The 20,350-nt window shown below is 36.4% G+C and overlaps 1 protein-coding gene across 1 annotated transcript; it reads right to left on the reverse strand.

Annotated features, from left to right (window-relative positions):
- Positions 1-4,104: 4,104 nt before the first annotated feature.
- Positions 4,105-18,984, reverse strand: JMJD4 (jumonji domain containing 4). The gene is made up of 8 exons (XM_067121571.1): positions 18,699-18,984; positions 17,033-17,178; positions 14,953-15,101; positions 12,610-12,762; positions 10,204-10,318; positions 9,048-9,134; positions 6,939-7,086; positions 4,105-5,759 (listed from the first exon to the last, which is right to left on the reverse strand). The coding sequence occupies exons 1-8, from the start codon at positions 18,934-18,936 to the stop codon at positions 5,569-5,571; spliced, it is 1,227 nt and encodes a 408-aa protein (XP_066977672.1). The 5' UTR covers positions 18,937-18,984; the 3' UTR covers positions 4,105-5,568.
- Positions 18,985-20,350: the final 1,366 nt, after the last annotated feature.

A 20,350-nucleotide genomic window follows, 5' to 3' on the forward strand; every position in this document is an offset into this window, starting at 1 on the left:
ACCTTTATTGGAGAATTTCCTATTTATGTCATCATCCATATACTTTATTTGAGTATGGAAGATTAACTAACATCCTAAGTATTAGAACCTATAACTCTTTAGTACAAAATACTTAATCCATTATCATCCTCAGTCTGCTGGGGTGTTACAATGCCACATTATAAAATACCAGTCTATCAACTCCTTTACTGACTATACAGCTTTGAAAGTCTTCCTAGCAGTCTGGTGGGTGATGTGCCACTACTTTGAGGAGATTGTAATGCTGCCTTAATGTGCCACACTTGTGTCGTAATTTACTTAATATATATTTCTTGATAGACAGAAGCTTTCATGAATCAGGTAATAGGAGAAACAGGGACAGAATTGCAGTCAATAAACAGAACAGTCTGACACCACTTACAAGGGGCACTACCTAACTTCAGTACAGATTTACAACCCACTGTCTTCTAGATCAGAATATTACATTTGCAGCCACCTCCAACAAACACTGCATTTCAAATGACTACTGTATAGTAATCAACCAGGACACTCATGCTGTCAGTGCAGAAACCTAAAAAAGTAATTTTCTGGAAATGTTTGACAATAATCCTGCTGAGACCACAAAGGAACTACAGTGACTAGCTAACATACAGATGATTAGTGTCCTCTTCCTAAAGAAAATAAAAGAATAAAATCAGCACCAGAGAAAATGACTTCCAGACAATCCCATAGGAAACGCTACATTGTATGTATTGTAAATTATGGTCTTAAACATGCCATTAAAGTATGTTTACAGTACTCTATATAATGCATTAAGGGAGCAAATTTACTTCTCATCAAAGTAAATAATCTGTCTAAAACTTTTCAACATTTTTCGTAAAGTTGAAGTACTGACCACTCACACTATAAAGTATCTGGACAGCATAGAACAAACAGTGATGCCTTACTTTTCTAGGATGAATTTAGGATTCTGATGATGATATGACAATGCCTAGTCCAAGAGTAACCGTGCTACCCTTTATAAAACTTTTAATAATTCATTGCCCTGGTTCAGCAGGGCAGTGAAAATTCTGCAGCCTGTAAAGAACAATGTGATCCTATAACAATGAAGGGGCCTCAGTACTTAACAGCTGAAAATCAGAAAGATAGAAGAGCTATCAATGGACTCCTATGTTTTTAACCATAAGGTTAAAATCAACCATTCTCTTTGCTAACAGGCTCAAGCAGTACAGGCAGTCCCCGGTTTATGACGGGTCCGGCTTACGACGTTCCGAGGTTGCGATGCTTTCCAAATATATTCATCAGAAATTATTTCCCAGTTTACGATGCATGTTCCGGAGTTACAACGCATCGTACGCCAATCCAGCGGAAGAAACATGGCTCCAAAATGGCAGAATAATCAAAATTTGGAGGTTTTTTAATGAAAAACTCAATAAAAATGCAGTTTACATCGTTTTCAATACACCCAAGCATTAAAAGTAAGGTTTTCTTAGGATTTTTGACGATTTTCGACGATTTTTCGGTTTACGACGCGGTGGAAAAATGGAACCCCCATCGTAAACCAGGGGCTGCCTGTACTAGTTTATGTCCTTCAAGGTCTGATTACCTTGCCCTTCATACTCAACTGATTTAATAGTCCATACATAAATCCATTAGTTCAATGAATACAGAAGTCACCAATTCATGGGACTATGAATTCAAACCCCACTTAAAGCACAGTGTTTCTCTGTAAATGATAGGTTTATGTTAACAGTATCCCTCAGTTACCACCCAATTGCTCTGCCAAGAAGCAAATGGATGAGATACCCTGTCTAGTAAAAGTATCCTCACCTCTAGCTAAAATTTCATCATCAAAATTATCCTCACAGTACTCAAGTCATTAACTCTTTCCTAACTCAAGTATTCTGCCCATGAAAAGAAAAATAAAGCTTGTATATCAAAGTGAAGGTTTCAATGGTAAGAGTATAGTCTGGCCAAACTAATTAATAGAAGCGGCTGGATAAAAACCTCATCAATATCTAAAGCCAAATTCCATTTCTTATAGAGTCAAGAGATCTCTATGAATACAGTAAACACAATATAATGTTTATCCTCTAAAAAGGCACGTATAGTATCCTCCCTAAGTTGACAGGTGAATACACCAACCTAATACACAGGAACGTTTCACATATTGTGTACGCAACATAAATATAATGCTGCTTCCAAAGTAAGCTAGTAAAAAAAAAAAATGTGGGCATACAACTCGCCTCAAAAATAATTCTGCCTAAAACATTCAATATACAGGTAGTCCCCGGTTGTCGGCGATCCGGTTTTACGGCACTTGTCTAGCGACGACGAAGACTAAATTTTCGACACCAATTCCTGGTTATCGGCGCTGACCCATGGTTATTGGTGCTGATCCATGGTTATTGGCGGCGCTGGTCCCCCGTTATCGGCACCGATAACCGGATACCGGTGCCGATAACCGAGGATCGGCGCTATTATTGCCGATTTTCGGTTATCATCATGCTGTCGGGAATGGAACCCCGCCGATAACCGGGGACTACCTGTATATTAAAATTAACACCCTGGATAAAATGAATTTCTGCTGTACCACAGCAAACCCATTAAAAGCATGAAAATTACTGTATACAGGACTCGATTAAGAGGAGAAAACTGCTGAAAAAAAAACAGTAATAGCCTCATAAAAAATAAAGTTCTTACTGTTTTCAAAATGCATACTCTGGTAAATTCCCAACTTCTTTCTTTAAATTATTATTATTGTTAAGTAGTTTAACATAAAGTAGCAACAGTGAGGTCTACAGCAGAATTGGTGCTGTGTTCAACTAGAGTTCCAAACATCTTGCCTTAAGGTATAGGAAATCTTTTAATGGATGGGGAAATAGAATCAAAAACTGACAGATGCTGAAAGAAACTAAGATAGTTATAAAAACTGTAAGGAACCTAAGTATGCACATTATATCAGTGCTTTATAGCTGGTCACAGATAAAACATCTAATTTCTGACTGAAATCCTGAGTGACTGTTCTTTATCACCTCCGTTTCAGTTCATAGCAGTCAAAATGCCGAAATGGGAGCACTTGGGTGGGAAAATTGCCAAAAATATAGAACATCACCAAGATCCATGATGAAAGGAGGAAAAAACATGGGAAAAAAATGCTTTGGTTGGGGAACTGATGCATGCTAATGCAAAAGAATCTGGGACTAGTACTGAGAATGAAAAAGAACCAACAAACCTCCACAGTCAGATTTTTAACAAAGTAAGGGTCTGTAATGGCAAGAGGAGGGGGATGAAGATTCGTCTGACAATGATGACCAAAGAAAAATAGAGGAAAACTCCATTTTTTTAACAGAACGAGTTGCAAAAATGCCACGAATCAAGGTTGACCTGATGCTGGTGTGTCAGCTCAAGCAAGTGTCATCCATTATTCCTGGTTTTTAATTTTATGAAAGCTATCGTGATGCCATCTGAAAAGGAAGGTGTGTTTTTGGGGGGGATTACCAGCATTGATAATAGAAAGCTGGAGACTTGAAGCTGAGAGGCATTGGTTCAAATACCATATGGCAACATGATTGTGAAGAGTCCATTTATCTGGAAAAATGCAAGCCTGTTACAGACACTTCTAAAAACGTGTTTTAATCAATTTGTTGGTATTCTTGGAAATATGGCATTGCCTGTATAAAAGCATGAAATCCATTTTCTGGATCATTTTGACTAGTACTGGTCATGGTCACGACTGTGTCATCTAAATAAGATTCTGAGAGCAAATTTCAAGTCACTGGTTTTTCATTATCTTTTACCATTTTCATTTTAGAGCACAAAAAATTTTGTGGAAAATTTACGTGAATATTTGCTATTAATTATCTCTTGGCTACTTATAAAGTTTTTAGTGCATGGTAATATAAAAATATTTTTACTCTACGAGTCTTTCGTCATACTTTAAAGTCCAGGAAAAATAAACTCTTCTTATAGAAATGAAAATCCAAGAAAAAATAAATATAATAAGAGGTATTAAAGATTTTATGGTTTGAAAGAAAGCTCATTTTGATCAAAACTACAGTTCAAAATGAGACTCATAAATTCTGGCAGGTCTGAAGAAAAAGTTACTGAATCAGAAGAAAACTATTGAGAAAAAAGAATAAGTAATACAATGATTAGGACACATATTATTACTGGCTGCCTCATGCCTAGGCTAATCCACTTATACGGTTTGAATAATAGCACCAATGTCCCTTTTTGTTTGGGCCTATGATAAGGGGACCCTAGTTTTTGGTAACTGACCCTGGCACTATCTAGTCAAATGTACAACAAATAAACAACCATTTTAATGATGAAACTTTGATATGAAGTTATGACTGAGTTTACTCTTCCATATTTCTACAGAACTGTCCTTTGCACACTTTCTTGTTCTTTTCTATATAAATAAATTTTTATTAATAAAAAAACTCAAGCAACTGAGGTACAGTCCAAACAATTTTTCACCGCATTTACTTTGTTTTGCCTTTATCAGTTACAACCCTAAGGACAGAGTTCATTTGTTCTGAGGTGAATAAACTCTTCCTTAGGGAAAATGTACTCCACAGCTACACTAAACAGCTACACTAGACTCTGGATGAAACAACTTAAAAGAAGTACTTAAACTGACACCTTACAAATACCAAAAATGAGCTCTGTCATTAGTTTCCCATGTTGCTATTAGTATATATATATATTAATACATTTCCTCTCTCTGATGAGAGGATAACTCGCACTTCAATAAGACTTTTGTCATATTCCTAAAATCCTCCTTTGTAACAATGGCTCACATAATTTTTATAATGTTGACATCCTTATTTATATTTGGAGAATAACATCCTTATCAAAAAACTGAATAAACCTTGTCATTTGCCACAGAGAACAGACTTTAATGAGAGGGCTAAGAAACAGACAGTATAATTCCATAATCTAGTTCAGGTCTAAAAGTCAAGAGAAAAAGCAATAAAGAGAAAGTGGGGCTTGAACCTAAAGTTAGCAATAAAAGTTATCACTATACTTTTTCCTGGAAACTTTAAAAAACTGGAAGAAATGCCTCACCTAAACCACAATATAATTCTTTGCTAATAAACTGCCATTTCTCTTCTTAATATCTCACTGATACTATAAAGGAAACTAATTTCTTATATGAAATATAAACATCTATGTCCTTAAGTTTACTGGATTCCCTTCAATTGTTTCTTTATTATTTCTCATTGCTACTCCGATACGGCCTTAGGCCCAAACATGTAATTCCCTAATTCAGTCAATTTGAAGGTTCACATAATATTAGCAATCATGTATTTCATACATAAGTACACACTGGTTCATCACAAAAAAGGGCAAGTAGGAAAGGCACAGACATATCCACACATTCAAACTGAGCTTATCCAAAACCTAATCTTACAGTCCAGTTTTGGAAAAAGAAAAGAAGCTCTATCCCTATTAAGAGCAACTTTCAAGCCCCATCAGTACCCTAGTAAAGCCATTTACAGGAACTGACATAATAAAAATCATAAATAAAATCACAGGTTTCAAGCTTAGGGAATGAAATAGCAAAGATTATTTCAACCAAAATCATGACAAAACTGCCGTAATATCATCTAACAACTTAACTGGATGGTTCTCTTCATCAGAGAAGTCCTTGATGGAGTCCAGGCGTTCATCATTCAACAGCTGTTCAAGGCACCACTGAATTTTCTTCAGGTCATACAGCATGTGATTTTTACCAACAGTCCATACATCAAAGCTCACAAGTGGTTTATTTTCTGGAAAAAAAAATAAATATAACTGAAAATGCTATACAAATCACTGAAAATATTATTGCAATACTGAACAGTGTCTATACAGTGTCTATAGTGTGAAAGGGCTATTCTTACCAATATTGCTGGAAGGTCTATCAGAACATAATTATCAATATAACCACACCTAGCTTATGTGGAACTTATCTTTCTTTCCTGAGTTCAGTATTTTGACAAGAGCCATAATGCTAAATCATCAAAGAACAAACATACAACTTTTGACCATTTATCTCCATTGGTACATACCCATTACTTTACAACTGCCTTCAGATGTGTCAACTCCTTTTCCAAACCTACTAAAAAAAGAAGACTACAGCCCCCTGTCTGCCATACATGATACCAAGCCCTTCTATAAACAGAAAATAGTCATTTCCAGAGGGCAAAATAAACAGAAATGAAGAAATAATAAAATAACAGGCAAAATAAGGACGATCACAAGATAACCTATGACTTCTTTCTTCCTTTGCTTTCAAGATAATAGTATAGCAGAAGGTAAAATACAGAAATGAAGAAACAAGAAACAAAAAAAGGCAGACCATACTATCATAACAGCCAAGTACATCAATAACACAGATTTAAAAACAAATTACGAGCTACAAGGTGACAAAGTTAGTGCAACTTGGACGGTGCTGTAACTGGGTCTGTAGCTACTTATAATTGCAATTATATTAAACTTATATACTAGTAAGTGTCTTTACTTGCGAATACACTTATAAGAGTCAGACAAATCACTGTATCACTACTGTTGTTTAAGCTAGAATGAAGACTACGTGGAGAAATCTATAAGTTAATTAGGACAATGCACTTTTAATCATATGTCAAAATCTGTGAGCTTACTAAAATTGCTGCCTTAATTGATGTCATCGCATTCATATCTGCAGTTTACAACATAAACTCTTACTTATTTGAAAGCAAATTTCAAGCTAATTATATTACATATTTTTCTAACTAAACTGAATCCCAGCAAACATTTCTCATCACTGTTAGTCTAACAAGTTATTTAAGAAATTATTTTCTCCTTTATTATTATACACAGAGGTCAGTGGATTAAATCTTTAGTTTCAGAACTATTATTACATGAAAATGCATTTACACATCAGTGACCAAATACGGATACATATATACCTCTAGTTCAATAATACTCACCACTAAGGCATGATATTCGACGCTGTGCAACTGTACGGAGAAAGGTGTAAAATTCTTTGTAGTCCATTCCATGAGTTACTCGTAGCAGCAATTGACACTGGCCCACCCAATCTTCCATATCTTTGCAGTCTTGAATAGCAAACTCCACCTGGGTATTGTTAGAAATATAAAAAAAACTGAAATCTGTCTTTCTGTCATATAATCTAGTAAAAAAAAAGTGTAGTCAAGTATCCAAGAAACCATTAAAAGCCATATTGCTTACTATTGCTTATCTTGATGATTTCAAAATACAAAATAATAAACCCAAGCAAGCATTTGCAAATGGATTACACTCATTATAGTCTAAAAATAAACACTCTCTCTCTCTCTCTCTCTCTCTCTCTCTCTCTCTCTCTCTCTCTCTCTCTCTCTCTCTCTCTCTCTCTCTCTATTTTGCATATGTACATCAAGTTTAAAATCATTTTATCATCTTTCCAACATTATCATTTAACAAAGTCTATTGTAAAATACTAAAAAATTACATGTGTTTGTCATCATAATGGTAAAGAAGATTGACTACTGATTTACGTACCATTCCCTATTCTAAATAAGTAGCTAGCAAAAGGAACCACTGAACTGCAAAAATATAGATAACCTGGCTGACGGCTAAAAATGTATTTTTAAAGATAAAATTAATAGTTCCATACATATCCTTTTCTTAATATTAACCTTATTCTGCCCAAGAAACTAAAGAGCCGTGGTAACAGTATGGAGATACTGTACATCCACTTATACCAAAACCACTACAGTTTAAATTGTGTTCCAAAGTTGGTCTTAGGTCTGAAGATCACGCCACAAACCGAACTTGCATCTCAACCAAATGAACTGACGGCAGACTTGCGCAACATACAAGGTCCACAGGATGCTGGTACTACACAGAGAATTAAAGCGGCTGGTGACGAGGAGTGTAACAGTAGCAAAACAGGCTAAACTGGAATTTAAATTCAGAATGATACTTGACCCAGAACAAATTTCCCCTTAAAAATAGGTAAAATAGATAACAATGCCCAAATCTCTTGTGTTAATTTGTGCAATAAAAATAGATGAAATGCAATTACAACCAGAGACAACCATTAGCATTGTAAAGCCAAAGTCATACGATGCTTTGTCAAATATGGAAGAGTGAAAACATGGTAGCTAAAGCAATCCAGAGTCTGAGAGAAAACAGTATAGCAATGATTCTCAACCTTGAGGTGGAAAAGAATAAAAAAAAACTAAAAAGGGGTAGCAAACCACTGGCAACCATGACAAGAATAGAAATGAATCTATCATACCAAAAAACCATCCAGAGAATTTCCAGTGATAGGCTTCCTTGAGAGACTTGTGTAAGATGTTCACAACACTTTAAACACTTGAATACAATCACATCTATGCATTTAAATACTTCAAAATTCACTAAAAAATCTTCAGAATTCACAAGAAGATTCATGGCCCAACAAATTACCCAAAATCTTTTAGGAAAGAGCTCAACTTAATATTAATAACCACTCAATGTCACACTGAAAAAGCCTGGAGCACTGCTGGATGTCCATGTTACCATCACTCAACACTAACAGACGCCAAGCCTAGCAATGATGTGCGCTGTGCTTCAGCAACTCTCCTAGCAGAAAAGCACTGCTCCTTCTGATACCTAGACACACTTTTCAAAAGAGTAATTATCAAAGAGTGTAAAGGCAAATATATGTGTATGGAAAAAGAATAAATCTTTTGGAGGGCATATCATATAAGTGAAAAAAAAAACAGAAATTCATGAGATGAATGAATGAAAAATCTCTACTCTGGATCCACTGACAATAAATCCTGGCTACTTGGCAGGTAGCATCCATTCCTACTGTCAAATCTGTAAAATTTAAGTTACTGACTTCGTTGCCCCAATAAACAGCAATTTCAGTTAATGTGAATCATGATTTGTATTTGCATATGAACTTATTCAGATATTAATAACACTTTGATATCTATGATACAATAAGGTACAATTATTTAGTATGAAAGGATTTGAAAAGAATGTATTATAATACATACAAATTATTATGCAGTCATACATGTACCAGTAAAAAAAACAAAGCTTACCTGGTTAAGGGATTCCACCAAGAAATGCCAAGCCACTTGAATGTTGGTTCCATTCAACCAGTTATGATTAATAGATATGGTGTCTTCCTGGAAATAAAAACATTTTTTTCAAGCTATCAATTCTTAAAAATCTAATTTTTTTCAATACTCATTACTTTCTCATAGCCCTATTGTGTGTTTGCAATGCCCTCTACATTCTAGAGAAGAAGAGGAATCTTCACAGTTCCATCTGGCTGAGTATGCATATAAGTTCCACAGCACCTCAGGTAGCTGAATGTATTAGCATTTGTGTTGCCTGGACTGCTAAAATAACAATAAAGGTCAAGAGGGGGATTTGTATTAAAAAAAATTGTTGTTCTTTTAATCATACCTGTTGTATCAAAAACACAATACTTTACTATATCCTGACTAGCTCTGAAGGCAGGAAGGGTTCTTGTCCCAAGAATGATTCAGACCAGTGACTGTGGAACCACTGGAACTTGGGTAGTAGCTGCTGAATGGAACCCGAAAGTTTTGAGGACTAATAAGGGGTCATGAAATGGACCATGTAAGGCTATAATTTGTACTTTCTGGGTTGATAAAACAGCGATGCAACACTTACCAAATCATCAAGACCTAGATCCTATTACCTAGAATGCTACTCCTGAAAAAAATGAGTATGAATTATGAAAAAGGAAATGAATCTGATACACCAGCCACTCTATAGCTACCTACAGTCTGGTAGAAAAAAAACTGCCTTTCTTGTTCAATACCCTAAACTGAGATTCGACTGAAAACCTTATCAGTGTTGAAGGGTTATTACCCCAAGCAAGGAAAATGGGTAACAAAGAAATGAAAGAGAAAATACATACTGGAAATAAGACACGGTGCTGTAATTGTGACTGATCCCAAAAGACTTTGAATCTCTCAAGAGCTGTTGACCTGTTAGCAGACACACAAAAGCAATTCAATTAACTACTCAGGATCAAGAGAAACGCACCTGAATATGAATACCCGCCTAACCCCACCAGTTTCTTTTTATTCTAATACTGTATCCTGTCTAAAATTTAAGTACAAAACATGAATAGACTATGTTAAAGTGATGAGTTTGTGGCAAAACAAAGGATAACTTTGACAGATGAAATGCATTTAATTTTGAAAAAGAAAATAAACTTACTAGATTCCAAACTTGATGATGCCAGCCTGAAGGCACAAATATAGTTTCACCTTGCTCCTGAATAACTTCAAGTCGTCCACTAGCAGAAGCTGCTTTTGGGTATTTCGATGAGTCACTGCAAAAATAAAGAAACTGAAGGTAAATTACATTTTTCAAAAACAAAATTTATTTTTTTAAAACAAAACCATCAGTTTATAATTGCTTGATCCTGTTGTTAGTACCTCCTTAGATCCTAAGTAGAACCCTACCAATTAATCTTGCTGAAAAGATTAAAAACATTATCTCCATAGTTTCAAGCTTCATTGTAATTTATAACTACTTTATTTTCAAGACAAATAAATTAGAGACTTTCTCCCGTGCTCATTAGGAGCCTAAAAAGTGTCTGAAACCAAGTATCATAAGTGAAAGTTTCAGGTTTTGGAATTGGGGTTGTTTCGGTCTCTCTGATCTTTAGCAGGAACTTTTTCTGAAATTTCATTTCTCACACAGCCATCTCTGGAGATTTTCCATAAATTTCTTAGAGACTTACTTCCACATTTTTGAACAATAAATCTCTGAACATCATCTTACTTGGCCCTATGTGGCAGCATGCCAAATGTTTTCAGTCCCTGAATGAAGGTGGGGAAAAGGTAATGTAAAAGAATCATCATCCACATCTATATTCCTATGTAATACTGTATATCCAAACACACAGCCCATTACCCTGTGAGTAAAAGTCCTTTCTTATTTATGACCCCTTGTTACTCTTTTGAACCTTTAGGTGCCACACTACAATAGCTGCATAAGCCTTCCCAGCACCTCTGTTCCTTACAGCACAAGCCAGCAAAAACTGTGACTAAGTTTGCCACCAGAGGCCCGGTGAAGCTCACATAGTGCTATAGGATTTTTCTTTACCAGTGTAGTCATTTGTTTCGTCCTCAAGGAGTTACCTTCCATGGGTCTGTCAGAACTCCATGGTGACAAAACTAATATCAAAGAATTCTCTTTTAGTCGATCTCTTGGCCAGGTATTGTGTCATAATGATAGACACTATAACACGTGATGGAGTAAGTAATGGACTCAAAGGCAAGAAGGCTCTTTCTCTTATCTTACAGTGAAGCTGTACCCAGGTTATTCCTTTGTCAAAGCTGCTAGAAGAGGAAGTGGTTATAGCGCATGCGCAGTCCGCCATATTTTCGACAAACAGACTGGCAAGAGACCAATGAAGCCATTACCTTTCATTGGTCCATTTGAAACAGATTCTATTATCGTCAGCACTCCAAATTTCAACAACTATGGAAACACCTACAGGAGGAAAGCCAAAAGAAGCAAGTTAAGTATTTAGTTTTAAGTCCCAGTTAAAGATTTAAGCTTTGTAATTGGTAGTTAATTTGTGTGAAAGCTGAAAACCCGGCTTTTCTTGCTAACACATGGCTGGAGTTAAGTTGTGTTAGTTGTGAAAAGTGCAAATTGTGTGAAAAAATTTGTCATTTCAATTACGGTAGATGTTTTAACTAAAAGAAACGTTTCACAATTTATCAATAATATAGAAAATCATTTCAGATTATACGATGTCTACAATAATGTAGGCAGTAGCCTAGATCAGGTTAAGCTTAGACTAGATAAACAGTGGATGTTGTCTGTAGCCTATAACCTACGATTACATATCCTTAAGTGTGAACTAAATGACCTGGGTTAAGTATTAACCTAAATTAGAGTAAGTAAAAACCTTTTAAGAAATATCCTATTATGGGCCTAATACAGTAGCTTAGGCCAAGGTGCCTATTTAGATAATAGCAATAATCTGGGCAAGATAAATGGTAGCCTAGCTATAGGGCACAATACTAAAGAACAGTTTTATGGAGAATAAACAGGAGTTGAAAGGCTTAGGCCGGGTATTCACAACCAGGTTTACCTGTAAGTCCATCTGTCAGTTCATCAAAACTGACGTTAAAATTTACATGTGAACAACAGTTTGTGGGCAGTTATAAGCGTTTTTCGAGGGGGGTAGCAAGTATTCACAGATTTTAACTATTCGTTGGGGAGTTATAGTGTTATAGTGTTTATCATTATGACACAATACCTGGCCAAGAGACTAACTAACAGAGAATTTTTTTAAATTAGTCTGGTCACCATGGATCTCTGACTGACCCATGGAAGGTACAGTAACTCCTTGAGGACTCAATAGCAACTACCAAAAATAGGTGTTTCCTATGTCAAAATCTGTTTTTTCTATTAAGTATCTGAAGTTTGTGCCAATGCACAATAGGGGTACTATAAAATTGGGTTTGTATAGAAAAATTACCTCTTTCCTCAAAAATTTCATCTTTCAAAAACATAAGTGAAACTAATACAGTTTTGCTATCCATTTACTAATTATAACCAAGACACAGAAGAAAAAATCATGTTAATAGACTGAAAAATCACCTGAGGTCCGAAGAATCTATATCATATATAGGTGTTCCAAATGGGTCTCTCAAATACTGGTCTTCTCCAGGTGGGTAAAACACCCATCGTTTACGGCCACACACGTTGGCAGACCAACTATAAGATCTGAAGACATCAGCATGGAAAGGTGTCCTGCAATTTAAGCTTACTTAACAAACAGATAATACAGTAATATTTATTCTTTAACACAAGCCTGATTATCACTACCACCAAAGCTATTTACAGTTTCCACAAATTTTACTTTGGCATAATTTGGATTTATCTCAATACACACCCAAAACTGCCTTTTGTGCATTGTGCCAATTTCCAAACTCGACAGAAAATAAATTGCTCCATTTCTAACTGCCAAAGTATGCATCGATAAGTTACTAGCCCTCTAGTGGCAGTCTGAGTCTTGAGAACATTTTGGTTCAGTTCTGATGCACTGATGTCCCACTGTTGTGTCTTCTAGGCAACTTTCAACTCATGATTCTGACCATTTGCTTCACTGCATAAACTACAGACATTACCACTACTAGCATGTGCATACAATTTTTGTGTGTGCCATTGGGGAAAAAACATCTTCATTAACTAGCTCTGACATGTTTCAATAATCTATCATTAGAATAAAATCTACAACTACCACTGGGCATACGAATATGTTTGGCCCAAACCAAACTTGACCTTAAGAAGCTGAGAGAAAAGGTATCACAATTCCTTCTTACCAAAAAGTCTTGCATGTGATTATGAGTATGAGATAATATTCCATGGATCATTTTAGATTACGTTACAGTATACAGTATTACAGTATAAACTGAGTAGCAGGGCCAACAGACTTTCATAGAAGGAAGAGTCACACTAAATTAAATGCCACTCCTTTTTTTACTGTGCATTCTTAGAATTCCTCCTCTCCTCCAACAACCAAAGCTTTGCCTAAACATAATCAATAACCTTAATACGGCATATGTTGCATACTGTACTTCATTCCAGAGAAAGATTACCGTTTCTTTTTGCCCAAGGTAATAGAAGTTTATACATATCTGTTATGCAAATAAAGACCTGAGAAATAACAGTTATAAGTCTTGGTGCTCTTCCATTCCTGCTGGAGTAAGTCTTCCTTTTCCTGTTCCTAAACACCGATGGAAAGCCTTAGCACTTAGGTGCTAAACTGTGAGAATTACTATTTCTGCAGGAAAATAATCTATCATGGAAATCTTTTTCAAGGTAAGCATGAATTTTAAGCTTCTGCCAGAAACTTCTAGCTAACAAAGACAAATAAATGCACACGACAAAAAGAGAAAGACAAATCAACACAGCATAAAGCATATAGTAAATGGTGCTTTCTGCAAAATTACAATTACAATTTGGAATGAATATTTCATGGTAAATAGATAAAATACAAAAAGTTCATGTGTACTGTAATACAGGCAGTCCCCGGTTTACGACGGTTCCGGCCACGACGTTCGAGGTTACGACGCTTTTCAAATATATTCATCAGAAATTATTTCCTGGCTTACGACGCATGTTCGGGGTTCGACGCGTCCGACGCCGATCCGACGGAAGAAATATGGCCCCAAAATGGCAGAATAATCATAATTTGAAGGTTTTTTTGATGTAAAACTCAATAATAATGCAGTTTACATCGTTTTCAATGCACCCAGAGCATTAAAAGTAAGGTTTTCTTATGATTTTTGACGATTTTCGACGATGTTCCGGCTTACGACGATTTTCGGGTTACGACGCGGCGCAAGAACGGAACCCCCGTCGTAAACCGGGGACCGCCTGTACTGTACATTAAAACCATAAAAGAAACAAGCTGGAAATATTAATATACATGCAACAGTGTACAAGTGAAAATTACCATTTGGAAAAACTCTACATACCTCAATTAATGATTAGCTTTCAAAGACCTCACACCTATAAAAATCAGTTCGAGTAATACATAAAAAACAGTCTGACAAGTCAGTAAATATTCCTTAAACATAATAGCAGTTGTTGAATAACAATAATCATCACACAGCAAAGAAGTACACAGAGAACACTCAAAACACAACTTGATGACTAAAGAATTTAAGCTTCAAGTGAACAACATGAGTAATAAAAAAAAAAGGACTTTCCAGGTAGCTGGAAGTCTAGTCCAGTGTTACTGAGCCCTTCAGTACTGTACTCAGTTCATATTGTAGTCTTTTGGGCAATAAGGCATAAGTAAACTAAGAGGTTTGTTTGTTGTAAAACCCTGTGTTAGATGACTGCTAAAATTCACACACAGTTATTGACACTGCTCAAAATAATACTTGCCCTCAATATTATTCACACTGCTAAAATTAATATAACTTTACTAACCAGCTTCCTTTTGGTCCCATATACACGAATTGGTAGTCATCTTGAATATCATCCCTGACTTGCCAGAACTCATTCAACCAGTCTGATGCAAAATAATGTAATGTTGTGTAAGCACCATAATCAGGATAGGCCTGTACGAAGTGCCAATCCTGTGAGGAAAGAAAGTTAGTTTACAATAAATATGCAGACATTAAAACTGAACTTAAAACTATGCTACAGTACAAGTAAACTATAGCCCATGACGCTTTACAATTTTTTTCTGGTACATCAGAATACCAGAAAATAATCAAGAAACCGATGAATATGCTTTAATACAAACCCCATAATTTTAATAATGTCTATCTAGAGTCGTCAGTACTTCAACAGACACGCTACTAAGTATGAGGATTGAAGAGCACTTCCCAATGGCCAGGTATGCATCCAGGAACACAGTACCTCTGTTGGTGGTTAAGTCATTCCCTTATGCGTCTATAACATCTGTTTTGAACATTTCCAATCATTTTCCTACTTCTCCTCACTTAATTTCTCTCTTCCTATTCTTTGGTCTTAGTTTTTTCTGTGAGGCTTTACTCATGAACTTCAAATTACATATGGAACAGAAAGGTACAGATCCATGGGTAGTGAGGAAAGGTGGAGACAAACCACTCTATCACTGGCATTTGTCCAGTTTCAGACTAAAGCAAGAGAAACAGAGAAGTTTCTTGCACTAGATATGGATGTGAGGATGCTGGTGGCAAAAGGAGCAGTAGGTGTGTTGACAGACCTGTACGGCTTATACAATCATATGTTTCTTGTCTCTCTAGGCTTCAAGAGGATGACAACCTACCATCAGCCTCTGCAGACTGAACTGTTATCTCAACCTAACACTTTTTCAGATGGAGAAGGTGGTCTCCAAACAGTGCTCCATTTGAAATGATAACTTTTTTGCTTCTGTAGGTCCCAATACATTGGTCTTCCAGGGTATTTCTCTATAAATTCAGAATCTCCTTACTGTTTTTACCACAGTTCTTGCTCCAGCTGCTGTGCGGGCCCACACAGCTAAGTTACTTGCAGGACTGGCTGATGATGAGTGCCTCACTTCAGGAACTTTGTAGTTTTATATAGTAACTAATCAATCTGTGCCTGTATCTTGGACTGTTCATCAACTGGGACAAGTCAGACCTAGTCCACTAAAAGAATCAATTTACCTTGGGGTGGACCGTGACACTGCAGCCAAACAGTATTTCTCAGAAGTCCAAAGGCCGCAGGTTTTGTCACAGGAGTTTCTCTCCTCAGTGTCTCCTGAAAAGGTGTGAACAAGGATCCTAGGCAATTAGGCAGCTAGTTAAAATGTTTGCACCAAGTATTCAAGAAAAGCAGTACAATTCAGGTCAATGGAGGAGATTCTAATAAATTCAGGTTGTTCATCTCTGGTTCATCCTTTGAGGCTGTGAAATCTATATCTTAATTCTTAGATTCAATTGGGTGCATTTTGTACTTCTGGTATATTTCATACCAAAAGTATAGCTGGTACATTAGGTGCATTTTATCCACTGGGTACATTTTTCGCAACAAGTGAGTTTCACGCAACATACTGGCCCCATATTCATGTACTTTAAGGTCGAATGATTCCTCACCATGACATTGTATAGAGCTTACTAATATAAAGATTACTTAACCACCACCACCAAAGGCAAAATGTTTCCAGCACATACCTGACTAATTGGAAGTGTTGCTCTTCTTTTTCATTCTCCTGAGTGTGTCTGTAAAAACGATGACTACAGTACTGTACCGGTAAACTGATAGGTCTGTGCTAAAAAAAATAGCTTTGTTTAAAACTTCCATCTTCCGACTGGTTATTGTTAATAAAGTAAAATATCTCTGAATTTACAGTTTCTATCATTAGCCAGTATGTATCTCCTTTATAAAGTTGTTGTGAAAGATATTGATGTACAGTATAATGTACAGTACATGAATTTTAACATCAAAGCTACAGAAAATGACTGAACATAAAGTAACTCACCAATTCAGTGTAGCACAATGAAGAGCTTTCAAGAAAAGAAAAATTGTCAACTATTACATGAGCAAAATTATGACATACCTTAAGATAAAGACACTGCTTCTTCCCACATGAAGTTTCCCTGAGACCATTCCAGTAATGTATATAATCCTTCAACTTGTACGTTTTCTTCTCCTGTGAATCATAATGCTTTTGATCACAGTCGGCAACGGGAACATCAGCATCACCTAAAATAAGGAGTAATACTAAATTTGTGATCTTAAAGATATATAAAGCACAATGAGAGAAGCTAAGCATTAGATGCCTCCCTATATTTTACTCTGTGACTTACTGTGCTCTAGGTCAAGTTGGGGGGAAGGTGTTAATCCCCAGCCCCTTAAGTTAGGTTAGGCTATAGAAGGTAAAGTTAGGACGTATCCCTTGAATTGACCTTGCAACATCTTGTCTTTGTAAGTGTTTAGTGATTGACTGGTATTAACGACATGACCCATATATTTTTCTGACTGCTTATTTTGTGATTTATGCATTTTAGACCATTCCTGCTGGTGTAATCCATTTTTTTACGGTTCATACCCTGCAAAAACTTGTTTCCTACTAGAGTTACCATCACTGCTTATGAAAATGGCAAATAGGCTTTTCCATAGTTTAGGACATTTTTCTTGGGTAAACAGCTTTAGAAATTACCCAAAACAGACAAATGATTGGTTAGTGTTTTAGATTTATTCTTATTTAGCTTATACAGCATTGTGGTACCATTTTCAGTGATTGCAGAATTTGTTCTATAAAATATATTTTTCTTAAATTCTGTCTCATTTTGAAATGCTGTTACTCTTTAGTTAAGATTGTGAGTGCTTATTACTATTTTTTCTTCCCTATAGCTCAGAAATTATGTTCATTTTAAAACTGGTGGAATAAGGTTTTTCTGATAGCCTTCAATGTTATTATGATGAATCTGAAATGCATTTGTGTTTGGGATCTTTTTATATGATGCTATTTTCTTTGTATGCGATTATCATCAGTTGGTGCATACTACATTATTTGGTTACCCATCACAGCTGAATAACATGTTATGAAAAAGTCTTTTTTACACACTGAAATGCATGGTTAACCCATCAACCCCTTATGTCAAATGAGTGGGTAACTCCAGTGAGAAGCCATACCTTTTGGGTTATATTAAGTAAGGTAGGGCTGGCCATCCTAACTGAAGTTAGGTTAGGAAGATTAGATGATTGCATATTCGTGGTTTTTCACTCATTTTCAGTCATTCTCCCTATTGAAAACTACTTACATCCCACTGAGGGCATCCAATACCACTTTGGGGGGGGGGGAGTTAGGATTTCTGGTAGCTTAACCAAGCAACAAATATAATTGTAAATTTGGTTGAATACATGGGATAATGACAAAAAATAAAACTCAACAGTATGAAATGAAAGGTAACAGTGAGATTATTTGCCTCTACAGTAGACTAAGGGTAAGAAATGCATGAAGCGCAAGATAAAGAGTCAGAAAATAGGGGCAACAGTTCATGTATACGGCAAGAAATGAAAGTATCAAAGTATTACCCTGATTATGCTTCGAAACCCCACTGGGAATACATTTTAGGTTGACCAATAAAGGTAGAAATAATATTGGTAAAAAAAAAGCACAAAACACAACATAAGCAGTAGGAAAAACATGTAGTTCTTATGTTTATCATAAATACAGCCCGCCATATGTTCCAACAGGAGCAAAGTTTCAGAGTTCTTACCAAAATGTTCGACAAAATACTGGACATCTGGAATGCCTATGGGCGTAACCCAGTCGCTCCTCGCCCGCCACTCGCGCGTGAATTCACTTGAGAAAACGCAAGGTTTATTTTTCTCTAAATATTCCCTAAAAAATTCGTCATACGATATAGGTTGGGTGAGTCGAGGGAATGAACTAATTGCGTCTGTTGGTGAATCAAGATCATAATTGATGGGATCACTACTGTTTAACTCAATCATCTGGGTAGCGACTGTGATGTAAACAAACAGACGACAACATGCGGTGCGTTCTTCTTCTTCTTGTACTGCCGTTGCTCTGCGCCCTCTAAATCAAACGACGTTTCACACGTTTAAAATAGTTCTTTTTAAAGAAAAAGATGTCGTATTTGGCAGTTGGGGACTGCCTGGAGAGAAAGAAGTGTGGTGGAAATGGTTTTAGGAAGGGACTCGAGTGCTGAAAGCACGCAAGTATCACAGAAGAATATCTATAATTTTACTCGATAAACGAAAAATGGCCATGAATAGACTTCTTTTACCGACTGGTAATCAGCGCAAATATATGAATGATTCACGCTATAAACTCAAATTACGAAAAAATTGATAATTTTCATGAAAAGAGATTTTCGCTCGATATACAGTATACTTTATAAGTACTCTCATACCTTAAACCCTGAAAATGATTTACAGTTATTAACACAAAATGATAAACAAAATCAAGAAATTTCTCTTCATCTCTAAACTTAAAAATGACACTTATTTAATTTATATCTTCCTCACCGAGAACCTTAGAGAGAAGGCACGGAACACTCGACCAGCAAGTGTAGCGTAGTCTAAGCAACCAAAGCAGTTATTGCATATATGCTCGAATCTTTAGCAACCAAGTGTGGATTTTACATCGCCTTAGTATAATATGTACATCCTTACGAGAGGAGATTTAATAATTTTCAAAAGCCGCAACAACGTCTGAACTTCTCAACCTCTCCGCACTTTTTAGATATGCGTATCACTACACGACTGAATAAACCGTAGAGCTTACACCTTCCATGCCAGGATTCGAAACAACGTACATGGGGTTCAAGCAAAGGTGCACTGACACCACACTACAAAGAGGCTTAACCATAGTCCAGCTCACAGATAGCAGAGGTTTCTGCCAGGTACAATAAAGGTCGGGGGTTGGGTTGTACCCTGCTTGCAAGAGGCTGCAGGAAGGTGGCTCAACCAAGTCAAGATGCCATTAGCAAGGAGGGTCACTAGATGACCCAGTAGACCTCCTGTAGTAGTTGACTACTGCTTTCATACCTAAGGTAGCCTATCTGAACTGTCACGTGCAGGAAAAGGTTGTTGATAGTCCTCCATTATTCGCTACAGACCGGCAGTTTTTGGGATGTCCAAGCGTGTGGGAATCTGTCCAGAGACAGGCACAATATAAGGCGTTTCAGAAGTGGTCATTGCCTACGGTGTGGTCGGTCTAGGATTAAGTTTGATTAATGAGACACTCGGGTGCTGGTTTTCTCACCTCTCGTTCCCTGAGCCTTACTCCATACGAATGATAGGCCTTTTTAATATACTGGGCAGTCTCCAACATTGAAAAAATATTTTTCCCTTCTTATGAGCGAATAGACTACGGAAAATTTAAACTGTCTGTTTGATTCTA

Source organism: Macrobrachium rosenbergii, chromosome 19 (genome assembly GCF_040412425.1).
Source record: "Macrobrachium rosenbergii isolate ZJJX-2024 chromosome 19, ASM4041242v1, whole genome shotgun sequence".
NCBI lineage: Eukaryota > Metazoa > Arthropoda > Malacostraca > Decapoda > Palaemonidae > Macrobrachium > Macrobrachium rosenbergii.

Coding starts and splice junctions, on each gene's coding strand:
- JMJD4 (XM_067121571.1), bottom strand. CDS start 18,936: ATGATTGAGTTAAACAGTAGTGATCCCATCAATTATGATCTTGATTCA. Junction 17,179..18,698: donor GTATTTTGTCGAACATTTTG/GTAAGAACTCTG, acceptor TCCTTATTTTAG/GTGATGCTGATGTTCCCGTT. Junction 7,087..9,047: donor TGGTGGAATCCCTTAACCAG/GTAAGCTTTGTT, acceptor AACAATACCCAG/GTGGAGTTTGCTATTCAAGA.